This window comes from Embiotoca jacksoni, unplaced genomic scaffold (genome assembly GCF_022577435.1).
Source record: "Embiotoca jacksoni isolate LCO1_2020_lvr unplaced genomic scaffold, fEmbJac1.0.p SCAF_1, whole genome shotgun sequence".
In the NCBI taxonomy this organism is placed as follows: Eukaryota; Metazoa; Chordata; class Actinopteri; family Embiotocidae; genus Embiotoca; species Embiotoca jacksoni.
Window position 1 is genome coordinate 19,235,603 of NW_027185229.1, and position 16,464 is coordinate 19,252,066.

The 16,464-nt window shown below is 43.8% G+C and overlaps 1 protein-coding gene across 2 annotated transcripts in view; it reads left to right on the forward strand.

Annotated features, from left to right (window-relative positions):
• pax7a (paired box 7a) overlaps window positions 1-15,446 on the forward strand; it is a 46,099-nt gene extending 30,653 nt beyond the window's left edge. For both annotated transcript variants that reach the window (XM_069145986.1, XM_069145998.1), the window contains exons 8-9: window positions 11,153-11,402; window positions 12,625-15,446. In XM_069145986.1, coding sequence (XP_069002087.1) covers window positions 11,153-11,402; window positions 12,625-12,740 — 366 coding nt within the window. In that variant the 3' untranslated portion in view covers window positions 12,741-15,446. The remainder of the gene's footprint in view (window positions 1-11,152; window positions 11,403-12,624) is intronic.
• Window positions 15,447-16,464: the final 1,018 nt, after the last annotated feature.

Sequence of the window (16,464 nt, forward strand, 5' to 3'; positions counted from 1 at the left end):
AATTAGCTAAAGCTTATAAATGTAGACTCATAATCTTCTTCACGTAATTGTCTGCAGCTGGAAGACGGCAGTGCTATGTGTGATTTTTCTTCATCTCTTTACTGCATGATTTCCAGGCAGCTCTGTGTACAGAGTGACAGAGGGTCTCTTACATATACGGTTCCCTTTATCTGTTGGTCACTTCACCTGCTCCTCTTGCTGTAAAAAAATACTGGGAGTATATAGGTTTCTACATTTACTAATTCACGTTTAAATCAAAAGAGGATCTGAAAATATCTCCTCTACAAATTCTCCCCTTTGTTATCTAATTGCATGCTGCTGTATGTGCAGGTTTGTTTGGCCTGCCTCTGAAAAGCGCTGGATTTAAGATGTTAACCTCTTTGGACTCCTCCATTAATGAGCGTTTAAATGCGACTCTATGGTGAGGGTTGAGCCTTAAGTAGCACAGAATGAAAAATGATTTGTATTGATGCAAATCGTGTGTACGGAGTGAATTATACACAATTACCCATCAATACTGGCCAGTCTTGCCCACCCTCACCAACAAGATGTGGTTAACAGGCAGAAAATAAGATTGAAATGGTGTGTAAAGAGTTGAAAATGAATTTCAATGCTGCATTTGTCCACAATTACCCCGTCGTTCACACGTGTTTTATTGGGAGTTTTTTTTTTTTTCTTCAAATATTTCTCAAAGCAGATTGGAAACATTCTTGGTATTACCCTCTTTCTTCAGAGAAGAAAGAATTAAGGATTTTGTGACAAAAAAGAGATTTTCTCTCCTGCTGGAGCGACGGAGGATAACATGGAGGCTCACAGCGTGTTTGATTGTTAATCGTGGCACAGGGGCTTTAACTGCTAATGCTCTCACTGCAAACCTGCAGAAAAACACCAGGAACATGGAGTCGTTTTTTTTTTTTTTCATTAATGGCTCTCTCTAATACTGGCATGGGGTACACTGTCGCTTTCTCTCCCTCTCTTCACAGGCATTCAAGAATGTGTTGGGATATTAAACATTTCCTGTCATAGTGAGGATTAGGACAGGAGCCTTTGGGCAACTGTACAGCATGGATTTTCAGTATTCAATTACTCTATCAAGTGGTTTTGATGGAAGTCTTTTTAAAGATCAACCTAAAATGCACTTTATTTGTGTTTCTTTTTTTTTCTTTTTACTCATTTATTTCTTTAGAAGTCAAAATGTGGATTTAGTATTTTCTAAGGGAGACATATGCATATAGTGGGGATGTTTTGACTGCACAGTTGTTTGCACTGAAGTGAATTGTATTGAATGCATGCAGAATGCTATGTGGCATTCCTATCAGTCTCTCAGCGTGGAGATGAATGTTCCCACTGACAGCAGAATCAGAGTTCACTCTCTGGTGCAGCATCCTGCTGTGCTGGGCAGCCCCCATCTCTTTCTCCCCTTCTCACTTCACAAGCACGCAGCTATCCACATAAAACTCACAACACGGAAAACTCACACAATAAGCCACCAGTTTAACTTGCCCACATCAGACTTTGATTTTAGTTTTTTTTATTCCAATTAACCAAATTTAAATCAAAAAGCAGATCAGTTTCAGCTTTGAAAATGATCAAGACATTCTACACCTCTCCATTTATTTATAATGTTTCTTTCCTGGTATTCCTTCCCTGTAATGGAAAAAGGGCAACACAAAGAGACTCTCTATCGAGATGGAAATGAGAATTTGATATTGTAAGTTACAGACAGCATCTGTTTGCGGGAGATATGCTTGTGCATTGGTATGTGCAAGCTATTTCTTCAAGTGTCTGGCATTGATGGCCTTGCGGTTGCTGTAAAGATTGACAAAAATTCTCTGATTCGCAGTAAATGGGCTGCAGTGGCGAGGTGCCAAGTCTGTAATGGAATCCTGCAGCGTTCAGCAGTCCCGACAGGAGCTCGCGTCCATCCCAATCCCATAACCTATCCCGACAGCACACATTTTCCCATTACAGGCAGTGGAAAAGCCATCCACACTCAAACTGGTTGCTGTCATTGTGGGATCTACAGCATGTTTGGCTGGTTGAGGGAGGCAGTATATTAGGGTTTGGGAGAATGAAGCTGTGCATGGCTGGGCAAAAGGTATGAAACCAGAAGTGTGTTTTGTTGTTGGTCTTGTTTCATTTAGTGGCACAGCAGGTGTTGGAAAATAGGAAAGGCAAGGGCACGGAGGACAGGCATTCCAGTATTTTTAGCCATCTTTACCTGAAGTTTTAAGCTTTACGCCTGCCTTTTTCCCCCAGTCTTTTTCATATTAAATATTGCCTTCGTCTTGACCTTTTAAATCAACGTTATGATATTTAAAATTTACATTTTACAGACTAAAAAACAAAAATTGGTTTTGGAGAGACAGCTTGAAGAGGTCATGCTTTGACAGGCAATATTGCATTATCTCTGAAGAGCACAGTATATTTCCCATAAGTAATATGAAGCTGTAAGGGAAAGGATTCTTTAAAGCAGTATTCATTGCATTTGTGTGGAGACATTTGGGCTGAATTCCTCATTATTGCATGACAGGGACACCTGCTGGGAGAGGAAAGAAAACAACTGCTCTCACTCGAGAGCTGAAGCCACGCGAGGAGCTGATTGGCATAACTTGGGCTTCACTCCTCAGAGAAATTTCTCGAAATATTGACATCAGGGAATAAAAAGAGCAGAGTGCATTTCTCTAGCTGAATAAAAGTGGGAAATGCATGCAGAGCTGTTGTGGGTTGTTCGCCGGTATCTTCTTACGATAAGGAGGTGTGATAGGGCGAGTGGGAAGTCTGTGAACTCGATAGGTATGGTGGATAGAGATTTTATTTCTGTTTTGATGAAGGAAGTTCACAAAGTTTTGTGAGGAACTTTTTTTTTTTCTGTTTTGCAGTTTTGTCAAAGTGTTGTGTGTTTTGGAATGACAAGGATGTATGTCTGTGTGTGTGTGTGTGTGTGTGTGTGTGTGTGTGTGTGTGTGTGTGTGTATGTGTGTGTGTGCGTGCGTGTGTGTGCGTGTGTGTGTGTGTGTGTGTGTGTGTGTGTGTGTGTGTGTGTGTGTGTGTGTGTGTATCCGAGGAGGGCCTTTGGGCTGTGTGAGTGGGCCGGGCCTCCACACATACAGACACACAGACACACAGACACACACACACACACACACACACACACACACACACGTACACGGGATCAGAGGCAGAGCGGCTCTCACCCCTGCCTCCCTTTGATCTGTGTCCCCAGGCCTGCCTGCCCGCGCGGCGCTGCACCGTACCACGCACGCTGACACCATGCTCACCAGCGACTCCCCACAACTGTCTGAGAGAGATAAGCCAGGGGAGACTCCAAACTGTGCTGCTGCTCTTCCATTAGCTAGCGCAGACGCTTCTTTTAAAAATGGGATGAATTATTTTTAAGAAGCAAGCTCTGCCGTTGCCAAAAAAAAAAATGGAGAGGGGAAAATGTACGGAACAATCTGGAGCTCTGGCTTCATTCCGCCTCCCTCCCTGACTTCTAACAAGACATTCTGCACCTGAATACCAATGAGAGGGGGAGATTCATGTAGTCCCCCACATTATTAAAACTTGGGCATTAAGCCTCTCACCGGGCACTGTGTCAGCTGGCAGGCTCCACTGACAACAAATCAAAGGGGATGAGCACATAGCCTGCATTCATAGCTCAGCCACTCGCAGAGCAAGTGGGGGAATACATACTGGTTAATTAGAACTCCCATTAAAACAAATACTGTTTCAATTTGGCAAGTATAAAAAAAGATGTAAGAGGCTTTCAGAAAAAAGAGACCTGCTGTTGGCAGTTGCCAAGAAAATCCAGGGACTGTAAATCATATCCACTGGCTATACTGTTTCTGCACAGATTATTAGTGTTTGCTGTTGTTTTGCAACACTTTTGAACTCTGAGGAAAGATTTTCCCTCCGTGACACCAGAAATATATCTTTGCGTGCACTGCGGTTGTCGTGCATTGGCCTTTATGGTTTTATTTTGGCCGCTTGCAGACACTTGTATCTGTATAGCTGGTACAGTGTATGACATAACTAATGATTTTCTCTCTCAGTCTAAACGTGAAGCTTCATGATACTTTTAGGAAACGAAACACAGCACGTCATGGTCACAGCTGTGGGTTTACCGCTTCCTCTAGTAGTAGAGACAGTACTGCAGCTCTCTAGCCTCTGCATACCTGAGCCATTTGTTGCTCACTCCATCTTTTAAGTCTCTCGAGCAACCCAGTTGCAGCCATTTTCTTTTTCATTCCAAAATATTTTTGGTTGGAGCCTGGTGTATTCATAATCTATTTTTCACCTACCAACCTTCCTTTCCTCCATTTGGCTTGTTGTCATCCAATGATGCCTTGCCAATAGTGCTTTGCTCTCTCTCTCTCTCTCTCTCCCTCTCCCCACCTTCCTCTCTTGCTCCAACTCTCTCCCCTGGAGAGGCAGCTCTTCTCCCTACGCCCAGATGAAAGGCTACGGCGGACAATAAAAATGCTATTTAAATGCAAGGGTGTTTGTGTGCGGGTGAGAGATATTTCCTGCTGAAAGTGAGCTGCTGCATCCTGATAAATAGTAAATATAAGGGAATGTGATTTACATTTATCTTGCAGAGGCAGCCAATATGAATTTCAGTAAATCCTAGAAGATGGGGATTTAAGGAGGAAAATGACTGAGACTGATTCACATGCTGTGTGTCCCACGCAGTTGAAATGCCTATAAGGTGGAGAGTGCTCCTGCCTTTATTAAAGTATAGGCACAGACATCGATCCTATCTAAAATACCTATTACACACAGGCATACACAGAGTCACATGCTCATCTGCGGAGATTTCCTTCCTCATACACACATAATTTGAAGGTGACTTGTACCATAATAATAATAATAATAATAATAATAATAATAATAATAATGAAATGTAATGTGTAGTAGCAGGCTGCTGGACAGGTGAAGTGTCTGTGGGCCGTACGCTGGGTGACCTCTCTCTTCAGGGTCGAGGGTCAGGGTGCAGGGGGTTATGAGATGGCTGGGGAAGCAGGAGGGCTGTGAACCTGCCCTGCTAGCTGGAGGTTCGGGATGTTGTCTAGCTGCATGTGGTTCCTGTTAGTTCCAGATGCCACTCTGACAGGTGCATAGCTGTGATTAATACTCTCTGACTTGTTCTCTCACCCATTTGGTCTCTCCTTCCTTCTGTTTCTTTCTGCATGCCCCTCACTGGCTTCTTCACTCTCTTGACTTCTCCGTCACTGTGGACTCACACCTGTGACCCCTTCGCAAAGTTTATCCAACACTCACAGTTTTCTTAGCCTTTGTAAAAGAAAAAAAAGAAAAATATGGCTATCTATTTCCAGTAAGCTTCACTGCATGTGTCTGTTTCTCTCTCCTCCTTGACAATAAGATGAGAATATGGGAGGACGTTGGGTCCTCAGCTGGTTGTCTCATGCAGCAGCTCTACCCTCTCAGTCTCCAGCTGAGAGCTATTTCACTATTTATTTACATGTAATTATGGCTATGAGGTGCAGATATTAACACTGTCAAGAACAATTTGACCTGACATTTTTCACTAGACCTGGCCCCTGCTGTTTTTAGCAAACAACCCCCACTCCTCCTTCTTGCTCCCCCCGCTTTTTTCTCCTTCACTCCCTCGATCCGCCTCGCTTTCCTCCAGGAGCTGCTCTCTCTCTCTCGCACACACAGGCCCATGCTGAAACCACTCTCCTGGAATCAGAAAATCTGCCGTTTAATTTAGAAGAGGCGTTGGTGCAAGGTGCAGAGAGTTGAAGTCTGTGTGTGTGTGTGTGTGTGTGTGTGTGTGTGTGTGTGTGTGTGTGTGTGTGTGTGTGTGTGCGTGTGTGCGTGTGTGTGTGTGTGTGTGTGTGTGTGTGTGTGTGCGCGCCTGTGTATGTGCACGCTTAGAAGGGGCCTCTCTTGTTCCCAGTGGCTGAATCCATCCCATAGTTACTCAAGCATATCACTAGCAGAGAATAGAGGATTGCTCCCCACACGTTCTCCAATTGCAGTCCAATAGACGGCATATTAACCTCTGGTTAGTGCGGGGCCAAGTTTATAGCTTATACTGTGGGATGTTTAGGAGGGAGGGGGACCTTCCTCCAGCTTGAGCAGCTGTGCTTTCCTGAACGCCGAGGCCAGCATGAGCAGAAATTTTAGAAAGGGTTTAGCTTAATGAAAATTTGCAAAGAGACACAGAGGAAGTGCGGACAACCTCGGAAATAAATGTGAATTATCTTCCATTTCTGCTCATTTAAGCTTCTTTTGTATGTGTGAACAACCTCACGGAGCGCAGAGAGAAGAGACACGGGATGGCTAACATGTTGTGAGGAGTGACAGCTTGTTCCAGTGCCCGCTAATCGTCCTCATCTGTGCCTGACTTGTCAATGCCCAGATTCTGTCAGTGCCAATCAGCCACTTAATTGAACACAATTAGCAGCCCACCCCACCCCAGCCCCCCTATAAGCATTACATTCTTCAAAGGCCCATTTCTCTCCCTCCAGCACAACCCCCTCCTCAAATTCTACCTCTCATTCTGCCTCTGTCTCTTCATCCTATGGTGCGAGTGGAAGACACTTTTCAGTTTTTATTAATGTGCCGCAGCCAATTAACGCAGTGGCATGCAGGCCAGAGCCCGTCATCTGCTGCCTGCCACCATCCCGGCTGTCTGCTGCGGCCCCACGCCACCCCTCGCGCCACCTCCACCGTGACCAAAACGCTTTAATTCAATTTATGCAATCACTGTTATTTTTAAATAGTCATTTTGTCTGCTCAGATGAGGGGCCTTGCTGCCCGCTGGGCCGGCCCTCTCATGTGAGGGATGGGGGAAGGGTGGGACGGTGTGGGAGCAGGAGTCGACTGACTTGGGGAGGGAGGGAAAGAGGGGGTTCCCTGATATTTTCATTGGGTATTTACCTCCTTCATTTTTGTTTTATTTAAAGTTATTAAGTTTCAGATTTTGTTTTCTTTTAAAGGTTTAGAGCCAATAAAAATTACAGTTTTATTTAACAAGTTATTAAACTAAATCTCTCAATTTTTTCTGCATTTTATATCAATTAAATATTAAGCCTATTTCATATTTTGGCTGTTCCCAAAGTCAGATACTTTCCAGACACTGGATCTTTGTGACTTCTGGGTCACAGAATTAAACACTGCTCTCTTCCTGTAATCACACCCTCAGGACTGGCCTTCAAATATTGATCTGAAATTCAGTGTCATCATTGTGGATCTTTAATCGTTCTCTGCTGGAGCGAATATCAGTCAGGCAGATCTGCTAAGGTGCACAATGCTATTCTGCAGCACTCAGATAACTTACAGACATTTGGAGTGCTCATTTTTCCCTGTCTGCCCCGGTGACCTCTGCCTAACTTAAAGGTACATCTTGGGGGCATTTTGATTTGGGCAGAACGGGGAGGTATCGGTGACAGAGGAACTAATCCAGTATTGCGCAGATTAAGAGTATTTGTGGAGTGGGGTGTGTTGGCGCTGGCGCTGGGAATGGAACAGAAGGGGCTCCTATCAGCTCTCCAGGCAGGCTAGCCCTCAGGCCAGCGCAGTCCTACAGGAGTCTTTGTACTTCCCAAAGCCTCCACTTTCCTCTCACTCACTCTGTATCACTCTCTCCTCTGCCCCCCTCGCCTTCTTTCTATAGGCTATCATATTTTCAGCGCTCCATTTCCTCTCCTCTGTACGTTTGTGAATATGTGTTGTTTTAATCTTGCGCAAGAATGCACACTTTACTATGATCAGGTGCGACAGTGACAACTGCGACAGCTGCAATATGTTTTTTTTGTGAATGAAAGATTTGAGATGCATTCCCTCCAAATAGCTAAACATAGAGACATAAATGCTGTACATTTCGACATTGCATAAGGCATTCGAGTTAAATAGTTAAGTTGTAATAATACCAACAAATAATTACGATCTTAGTATAATAATAATTGTTGTCATTTTAAAAATGTCCGTATTGCAACACATTTGCATTCCCTCTCTTTACTGACTTATTTTTCTCTCGTTCTGTTTAAAAAAAATTCTTTCACTCGCAGTGCTTCTCTCAGCTCTGTCTCTGTCATGTTGTTTTATTTTGGAGAGAAATCCAACAAAGAACAACTCGTCAAACATTCGGGCAAACAAACAAAAAATGTAATTTGACTGTTGAAGAAATTAGGGAGGTATAAAAGGGCCTCTTTTTGTCTCAAGTGTGCTATTTATTTATCTGAAAGGATGCACATTGTATCAATTTACACTTCCCCACTCACTTTGCCACAGGCTGGAGGGCTCAGAAGTTGAGAGAATTAATTACTTTTTTATTATTATTTATAAAGTAATCTATCTGTAGAGAGGGAGAGCGGAAAAAAGGAGAGGGAGAGAGTGAGGGGAGGGTGGTGCGTGTGTGTGTGTGTGTGTGTGTGTGTGTGTGTGTGTGTGTGTGTGTGTGTGTGTGTGTGCGCGCGCGAGAGGCAGGGAACGCCCTGGAGCATTGTCCTTTAAACTAGGTCCTGGCTCACATTATCTCCCAAACCAGCACTCACACAACGTCAAACAACAAACGAACTCTGGGCTGCTGAGGACGCTGTGTGCAAGGAAAGAGAGGGAGGCGGGGGGAGAGGGAAGGAGGAGAGGGAGGGAGAAACTCTGCTCTGTACGAGTGTGTTGTATATATGTATGAAAAATAATGTGGACGGCAAGATTTATTATATAATTTTACATTCATTTGAACTCCAGAATGGACTTGCGTGTATTTAAATAAAATAAAATTAGAGCTACATCCTCGTGCACCGGATCCCATTTGTGTAAAATGGTGTATCAACCGTAACCTTTACCACATCATCAAGTTGTTAGATTTTATAAATTGTAAAAATCGAGAAAAAAAAAAAAAAAAAGCATTTGATTTCTTTCTGAGAGTATATGTTCATTGGCTTTGAGGATTTAGAATCACCGCCACCATATAGTAGACGTCAAGCCAGAAATCTATAAAGTTTGTTTTATACGGCGTGCAGCAACAGAAATATGCGAGTGTATCCAGCCGCGAATGGTTTTCACGAGCTTATGTGACAAAGTATCATTTAACACTTGAATGCGACGTAAAAAAAAAAACTTTATGGGAACATCAAAGTAGCAAAACCCTGCAATTAAAACTGACCCGTGGATCACATATAATACTGTAGGTATGGGTGGAAGAAGACTTTACTCAGAGGCCAGTATAACAGAATTTAGCCTTAGTCCTGATAGATAGGTTCACCTCCATCTGTGCCTTCATCAGACGGAGGATAATGGTGATAGCAGAGTGAACACAAAACACAATTTATACACAGCGGAACACAACCCCATGTGTCTCTTCACCTCTAGGAAAACTTAAACCATTTACACTTTTTTGGTAAGGATGTCATAAGGATAGCTACGTCCCCACAGATGCCAAAACTTGTCAGACTCAAAGTGGCCGACCCACCCTAATTCGCTAAAATAGCAAAACTGCAACAATGTCAATGATAAGAAGTCATTTTCTTTTGAAGAACTTTTATGAGCATGAATAATAATCGAGCCAATTGTTGGCTCTTCTATTTCATAAGGAAGCGATGTAATCAAGCTTCAATTAACCAATGACTAAAATGGTCTCATGCCCCGCAGCTGTCTCTCTCAGGACACTTCCCTTTCACTTTAAGCAAACCATCAGTACTCCTCATCCTCCCCAGAGTGTGCAGCTCAGCTCCATATGGGATGGAGCATCACATGTGTCCAGCATGAAGAGAGCCATGAATCTCCTTCTTATGGATACATGTCACATGCTTTGTCCGCAGATGTGCAGGGGACGATGGGGGTTTCCATACTGATAGAATTAACATGTGGAAATGACTAACCAGCCTTTATGTTTCTGACGTGCCTCGAGTGCTTCATATTTCCTAAAGATATGATTAATTTGCAGAATATGGTTAATTTTCTCTCTGTGGGATACTCCTGGCGTAGTGCATTATTTGTGGACTGTTTGGCTTGCCCCTAGCATTGCCTCTATGGTTGCTGCATAATGTGTGTGTGTATGTCTATGCATGTGTCCATTTATGCGTGCATGCATGCAAACACATGTCTGTGTGTGTGTGTGTGTGTGTGTGTGTGTGTGTGTGTGTGTGTGTGTGTGTATCACCCCTGTGTAACCACCTCCATGATGGGCTAATTGGTTTAGCAGCCAAGGGGCCAAAGGCCAGTGCAGCATAGCGAAACTCAACATGAACCTGATGTTGAAAGGAAGGCTTCTCTGCTATAGGTGGGAAGCATGTGTGGGACAATTCCCTTTTTACCACTCCCTTCCACACACACACACACACACACACACACACACACACACACACACACACACACACACACTCCACGTTCCCTTTTTCACTTAAAGAAACTCGCAGCATAAGAAAACAAAATTCTTCACAGCGTTCTGGGCCACTGTGCTTCAGATTGAAGGAGCACCAGAAGTAATCTCTTCCATTTTAACATATTTTGAGACCTTCTTCTGACGAATGTCACATGCTATTACATTAATCTAGAATATTGAATTGGAAGCTTTTATGCACTATGAGTAATATACACACTGTAATATTCAGGCGAGCCTCAACCTGCAGTATCAGCGGCCCCCTCAGTATGGTTTGTGAAGCCTACTTTGTGTGGGGATCTGAGGGGATCATTTACCAGTTCCAACTCCATTACTATTCATGAGATGGGTAGGCTAGGGGCGAGGGATTAGGGACTCCCTCGGTGCTTGTTGTGCTGTAGGCTCGGGCTCATGCCTCAGGCTCCGGGACAGGGGCTGTCTGGCAAGGATGGTGGGTCTATTATCACCCTGGGACCCTTCTGTCCCACAGCAGAACCCTTACTGGCAACGGCAGCTAATGGAAACTGTGTCTCTTGTTCCCTTTCTCCTTTTTTTAACCTCATCACCCTCCTTGTATCCTCCCCCCTGCTCTTTAAAAAAAGATGGGGAAGTTTCTCCCTTTCCCTATTTCAAAGTTGAAATGGTGTATTTCTATTGGCATCTTCACCGTGAAGTGCTAGGATGGCACTATACTTGCAGAAAAAAAAGTACTTTCCCTCAACTCTGTCAATGCTTTGATCCTCAATTTTCCAAGTTTCTACCCCCCTCTTTTTTTTTTTTTTTTTTTCCCCCCCCCAGGTGATGAGTATCCTGAGTAACCCCAGCGCCGTACCCTCCCAGCCCCAGCACGACTTTTCCATTTCCCCCCTGCACAGCAGCCTGGAGAGCTCCAACCCCATCTCAGCCAGCTGCAGCCAGCGCTCTGACACCATCAAGAGTGTGGACAGCCTGGCTTCCTCTCAGTCATACTGCCCCCCCACCTACAGCGCCACCAGCTACAGCGTTGACCCTGTCACTGCCGGCTACCAGTACAGCCAGTACGGCCAGAGTGAGTAAACCCTGCACAAACATATAAATGCTGCTGCTGTTGCGTAAGCAAGTGTTTTTGTGTGTTCGCGACGAGCGCACGTCACTCTTTTCTGTCCTCCTCTTAAGTGGACTAAACTTAAAAAGCCTATGAAGTGATGCCCGGCTCCCAGGCAAGAGAGCCTCCTGACCTTTGCACCCTGGTTGGTGGAGGCAGACACGTGCTCTTGATAAAGACCCCCTTCACCCCACCACCACCACCGCCATCCGCATACAGAGCTGCCTTAGTCACACCCCACTCCACTTGGATGGGAGAGAGAAGAGGGCCACTTCAAAGAACGGCACACCCTCAGGGGCCACAGTGTCCTCTTGCCCACCTCTCGCTCTCCCTCTTTCTCCCTGTTTCCATCACACACACACACACACACGCACACACGCACGCACGCACACACATACACGCACATACGTACACACACATACATACACACGCCCTTAGGGCAGGAAAGAGTTTGCTTTATTAGATTAGCATAATTGACTGATGCTGTCACAGCCCTTCATAAAGAGGTAAAATGAAGCACACTTCCCCAAAAAGCCAACCCGCATCAGCTCACTGACATTTGTTTGTATTTATACACAGGCTCCAGTAGTGATCGAGTGTATTGTGCATCTGGTGCTTTTCTTTTTCAAAACGTGTTTGTGCTGCGCGTGAATGCAAGCGAGCGCGTGTCGATCCGTCACGTTTTGTGTGTGCGCGCCAGTGTTTTGTCAGCAGCAAGAAACTGATGGCAGTGCGGATGTGAGCTGATGTGAGGTTAATTAAGATGGTGATTGAGCACAGTAGATGGGTAATGAATGGAGGAGAGAGGAGAGAGCTGCTGTCTGAGGATGAAAATGATCGGCCATGTGGAGTGTGGAGGGCATGAAATCAGAGATGCCAAGTGTAATGAAGACTGGCACATAGAACACACACGGGGACCCGTCTGAGTGACAGCATGGAGACTTAACCAGGATGCACATGCTCTGTGCCAGCAGCGTGCCAACCTCAGACAAGGGACAGGGGAGGGGTTCTTTATCTTTCACTCTTTCTGGGCGAATTGTTCTTCATTTGACTCATTCTCTTCTGCCACAACTTATTTCAGCCTTAATCAGAGAAATGAAATGGGAGTGAATAGGACAGATGTCTCGAAAATCGACCACCTATCTGACGTGTTTGTTGTTTTTTGTCGTTGTTTGTTTTTGTGTAGCTGCTGTTGACTACCTGGCTAAGAACGTGAGCTTGTCCACCCAGAGGAGGATGAAACTCGGAGACCACTCGGCAGTGCTGGGGCTGCTGCAGGTGGAGACGGGACAGGCCTACTAAAGCCGCTCGGGGAGACACCCTGCACTTCACTCTGCTTCGCCCGCTACCACCCTCCTCCATGCTCCATCAAGTCTGGACTCCAAACTCCAGCTCGTCTCTCTGCTGCTTGGCCATGACATCAGTGCACAGACACGCAGCCTTTCTCTGTGTACCAGAGAAAGTGGCGCTTGCGGGTGTGACACGTCTCTTTGGGGAACGGAACTAAACTTTCCACACAACTGTCAACCACCAGGCGGCTCTGCACCCTTTCTTTTAAATCTTTGGGCATCTTTGCCTGCTCCTTGTACTCCTGTCCCAGCCCCAAACCCTGTTTATTTTGCTCAGAGGGCCAAACAGGACCCCAGGCGACCCTACGATGTCCGGCTGCCTTGGCCCGGATTCCTCTTTGTCATGGCTGCAGTCCAGCACACATTTAGAGCCATCAACAACATGTACTTTGACCTTGCTGTTCATAGTAGTTAACAAAGCCAATATCATTTGAGCGACTCTTATTCTTGTTCCTTTTTGATATTGTTAAGATTATTGTTGCTGTTATATGATTATGGTTAATGTGATTTATGTTGTTCTTTGATTCCCTTCGTATCTCTTTTCTCTGTTAGATGTTGGTGTGTAAAACACGGTGGATGACTGAGATGATCAGGGCGTGAGTGTCTGTTGCGTGTGCATGTTTGCGTGTCGGCACAGTCACACTAAAGAGGATGATTGTTTTCCAAGCTGCTGTTCCCCTGCCTGTTCCCTGAGCTCAAATGTTCACGAGTGATTTGACCTTCCCACTTTCATATTCATCTTGACATTCCTAAAGAACTTGGCCTCTCTGTGGGAAGTCTGGCTGGATGGATTCTGCAGGGAATTAAAGCAGCGTTTTGGCGGCCAATAGCTTCCCCCTTGTAACCTCCATCCCATCCTTAGCCGCGGTCCATGGGGAGGGGGCATTGTTTTCAAAAACAGGATTGGGGAAACTAATGTATTTTGAAATATGGACCTTGCCAAGGAGGGCTAACTCAACTGCCCTCCTCCCCACTCCTCCCAAATCCCATCTGCCAGGGAATCCTGGGTGATTTAAACAGTGTAAAGCAGATTAAATCACACAAATATAATGTGGAAGCTAATTCACAGTGACCCTTTCCATTACTAGCCATTGTTTCAGTTTTTATAGCTTAATAATTAGCACATTTTGTAAATGCACCTTCAGTTGGTTTTCCACTAAATAAGCATTCCTTCACAACATTCCTCAGGCTCCATCTACGGATACATTATGAGCATTCCAGCATTTTCTGTTATTAGATTAAAAAGTAGACAAGCTGTGTCATTCACATGCACTCTGGAAAATCATATAATCCAGTCAGTTGTGAAAGGGCACAGGTAACACCACTGATTGGCCCCCCTCTCTGGTTTGGACCGGAGCCCTGTCTAATCCTCCGCTTTGACGCATTTACCGAAATGTACAAAAGAAGAAAAAAAAAATTAAATAATAGTGGATATGAGACATTTGTGTAGCACTCATAGTTGACTTTTGACATGATCCAGGACCACCTGTTCCCTCGAGATGTATGTGATTTTTTTCCATTGACATCAGTGTGATTATGTACACAGAATTGTTAACTCTCGCGACAGAGTTTGGTCCTCCGTCGCCTTTAAAAACTGAAAAAATGTACAGTAGCTGGAGCAGATTGTGTATTGTTTCTTTATAAAGAGTATGTTTTATACTAAAACAGAACTATGTTGAGTGGTAGGTAAGCAAGGGATCTGTGGAAGTAAATGTTTTATTTGAGTTTCCTTAGCTGGCTTGTTTTCTGTTGGTTTTGATTTGATTGTATTTAATTGGTTCACTTGTTTCAACCAAAAGTTTGTTTTTGGGCCCAAGCAAGATTGAATTTGTATAAATTAGTAAAATAGGAATTCCATTGAAATTGTTCCAATTAAAATTGAATTAAAGAGGATCAAACTGAGCTCAAAGGAAAACAAAAGCTTGCTGTCACAGACTCCCTGGACCAAAGGACCAATGTATATTTGAAAGGTGGCAGGATGAAACATCCATCATGTGTCTGAGAATTTTGAGGGTGTTTTTGACCACCTGGTTTTACAGACTGATTATCAGCGCAGACCAGGTCTGACTGGACCACGGAGCTAACACACCTGGACCCCGAACCTTCGGTGTGGGACATATTCCAGTGGTTCAGCATGATGATGATGATGTTGATGATGATGATGATGCTAGTGACGACAGCCTCTCTGCTCTGGGAAACTGAATCGAGTCACGTTTGATTTGTGGACCAATAAGACTTCAGGAGAAAACGACAAAGTAATGCTGACTCCGCACTGAATCGCAGCAGCTGCTGCTGCTTCACTTAGACGCCTCACTCATGTGTATATTTTAAAAAGGAAGAATTTTAGAATTGTCTTTAGTGTATCAAACCCATTTCTAACACTTGCGTCAATAAACATTTGGATATTTAAGGCATACGACTCCTTATCCCCCCTACCGTCTGTTTGACCCTTAACCTGTTTAGTTGCTTTCTGACATCTGTGCTTTGCTTTACTCCTTTTTCTGTTCCGCATGTGTGTATATTATCATGGTATAATTTATTCTGCTGTATGAAGTATTAGAGTAGTGGGAAACTTGTATTGGTATTTACTACCTTCAGCCTGTTGGTGTGTTTACTGTAACACTGGCGTAACTGTTATCAATTAAAGATCCAAAACTGACTCCGGTATTTCTCCCTTTTTTTTTTATTGTGTGGCTTGTTTATTATGTATTTTAATAATTTAAGCAGTTCGTTTTACCTCCTATGTGCTAATGTGAAGTAGCGCAATTTGTCAATAACTTATTGATTAAATAAATAAATAAACATTTTCGACAGCGGATATCATAGTTTTTCAGCCTCGAAGCTAAAATGCCAAACAATGTTTCAGCTGTACTGAAAAAGTAAAACAATGCTGTTTTTCTTTTAATGTGTTTTTATCTCACTAAAAATAGCTGAAAAGCATAACTCTGTTCATTTAAATGAAATGTTCTAATTTACATTTATGGCTTTACCTATCATTTTGTTTGGATAGAATATAAACTGTCAGTGGGACATACACGGCATCAAATATTTTGGTGATTGATTACTTAAATTGCTTTTAGCTGATACAACGTTTTATTCTTTTCAGTGTAGTTATCGATATGAGTCATAAAGTGGGGGTTTTATAGCTTTTCTATCATTTGCATCATAATAAACTGAATATATTTCAGACTTTTGAGACTATTTTGCACTGTTAGTGAGACAAAAACAAACAGTTAAAAGGTATCACCTTGGGCCCTGGGAAAATTAGACTGGTATTTTCACTATTTTATGAGATTTATTAGACAAAAAAAATGTATTAAAGAAAAAAATATCCACAAATTAACTCCAGCCCTGGTGTGAATTGTGCATCTGTGCAATCACAAACAAATCATCTACATAGATACACCTAACTGTATATGCCAATAGTCGATGCATGTGTGTTCTCCATGTGGGTTCAAGCACATGTGTGGGGTCACTGGGCCACCAGTGACTGTTCCAGCACTCACGATGTGATTAAGGAGTGATGAGAGCTCAGACTAAGTCCAAGACTAAGAGACACAGACAGAGTGTGTCTCGCTGCAGCTGTAGGAAGTCATTCATTTTGTCCGCTGACCAGCAGCACTCGCCTCTCCCGCCACTGGCCGGGAAATGTGGTCTGCAAATCTTTGCGGCATGGC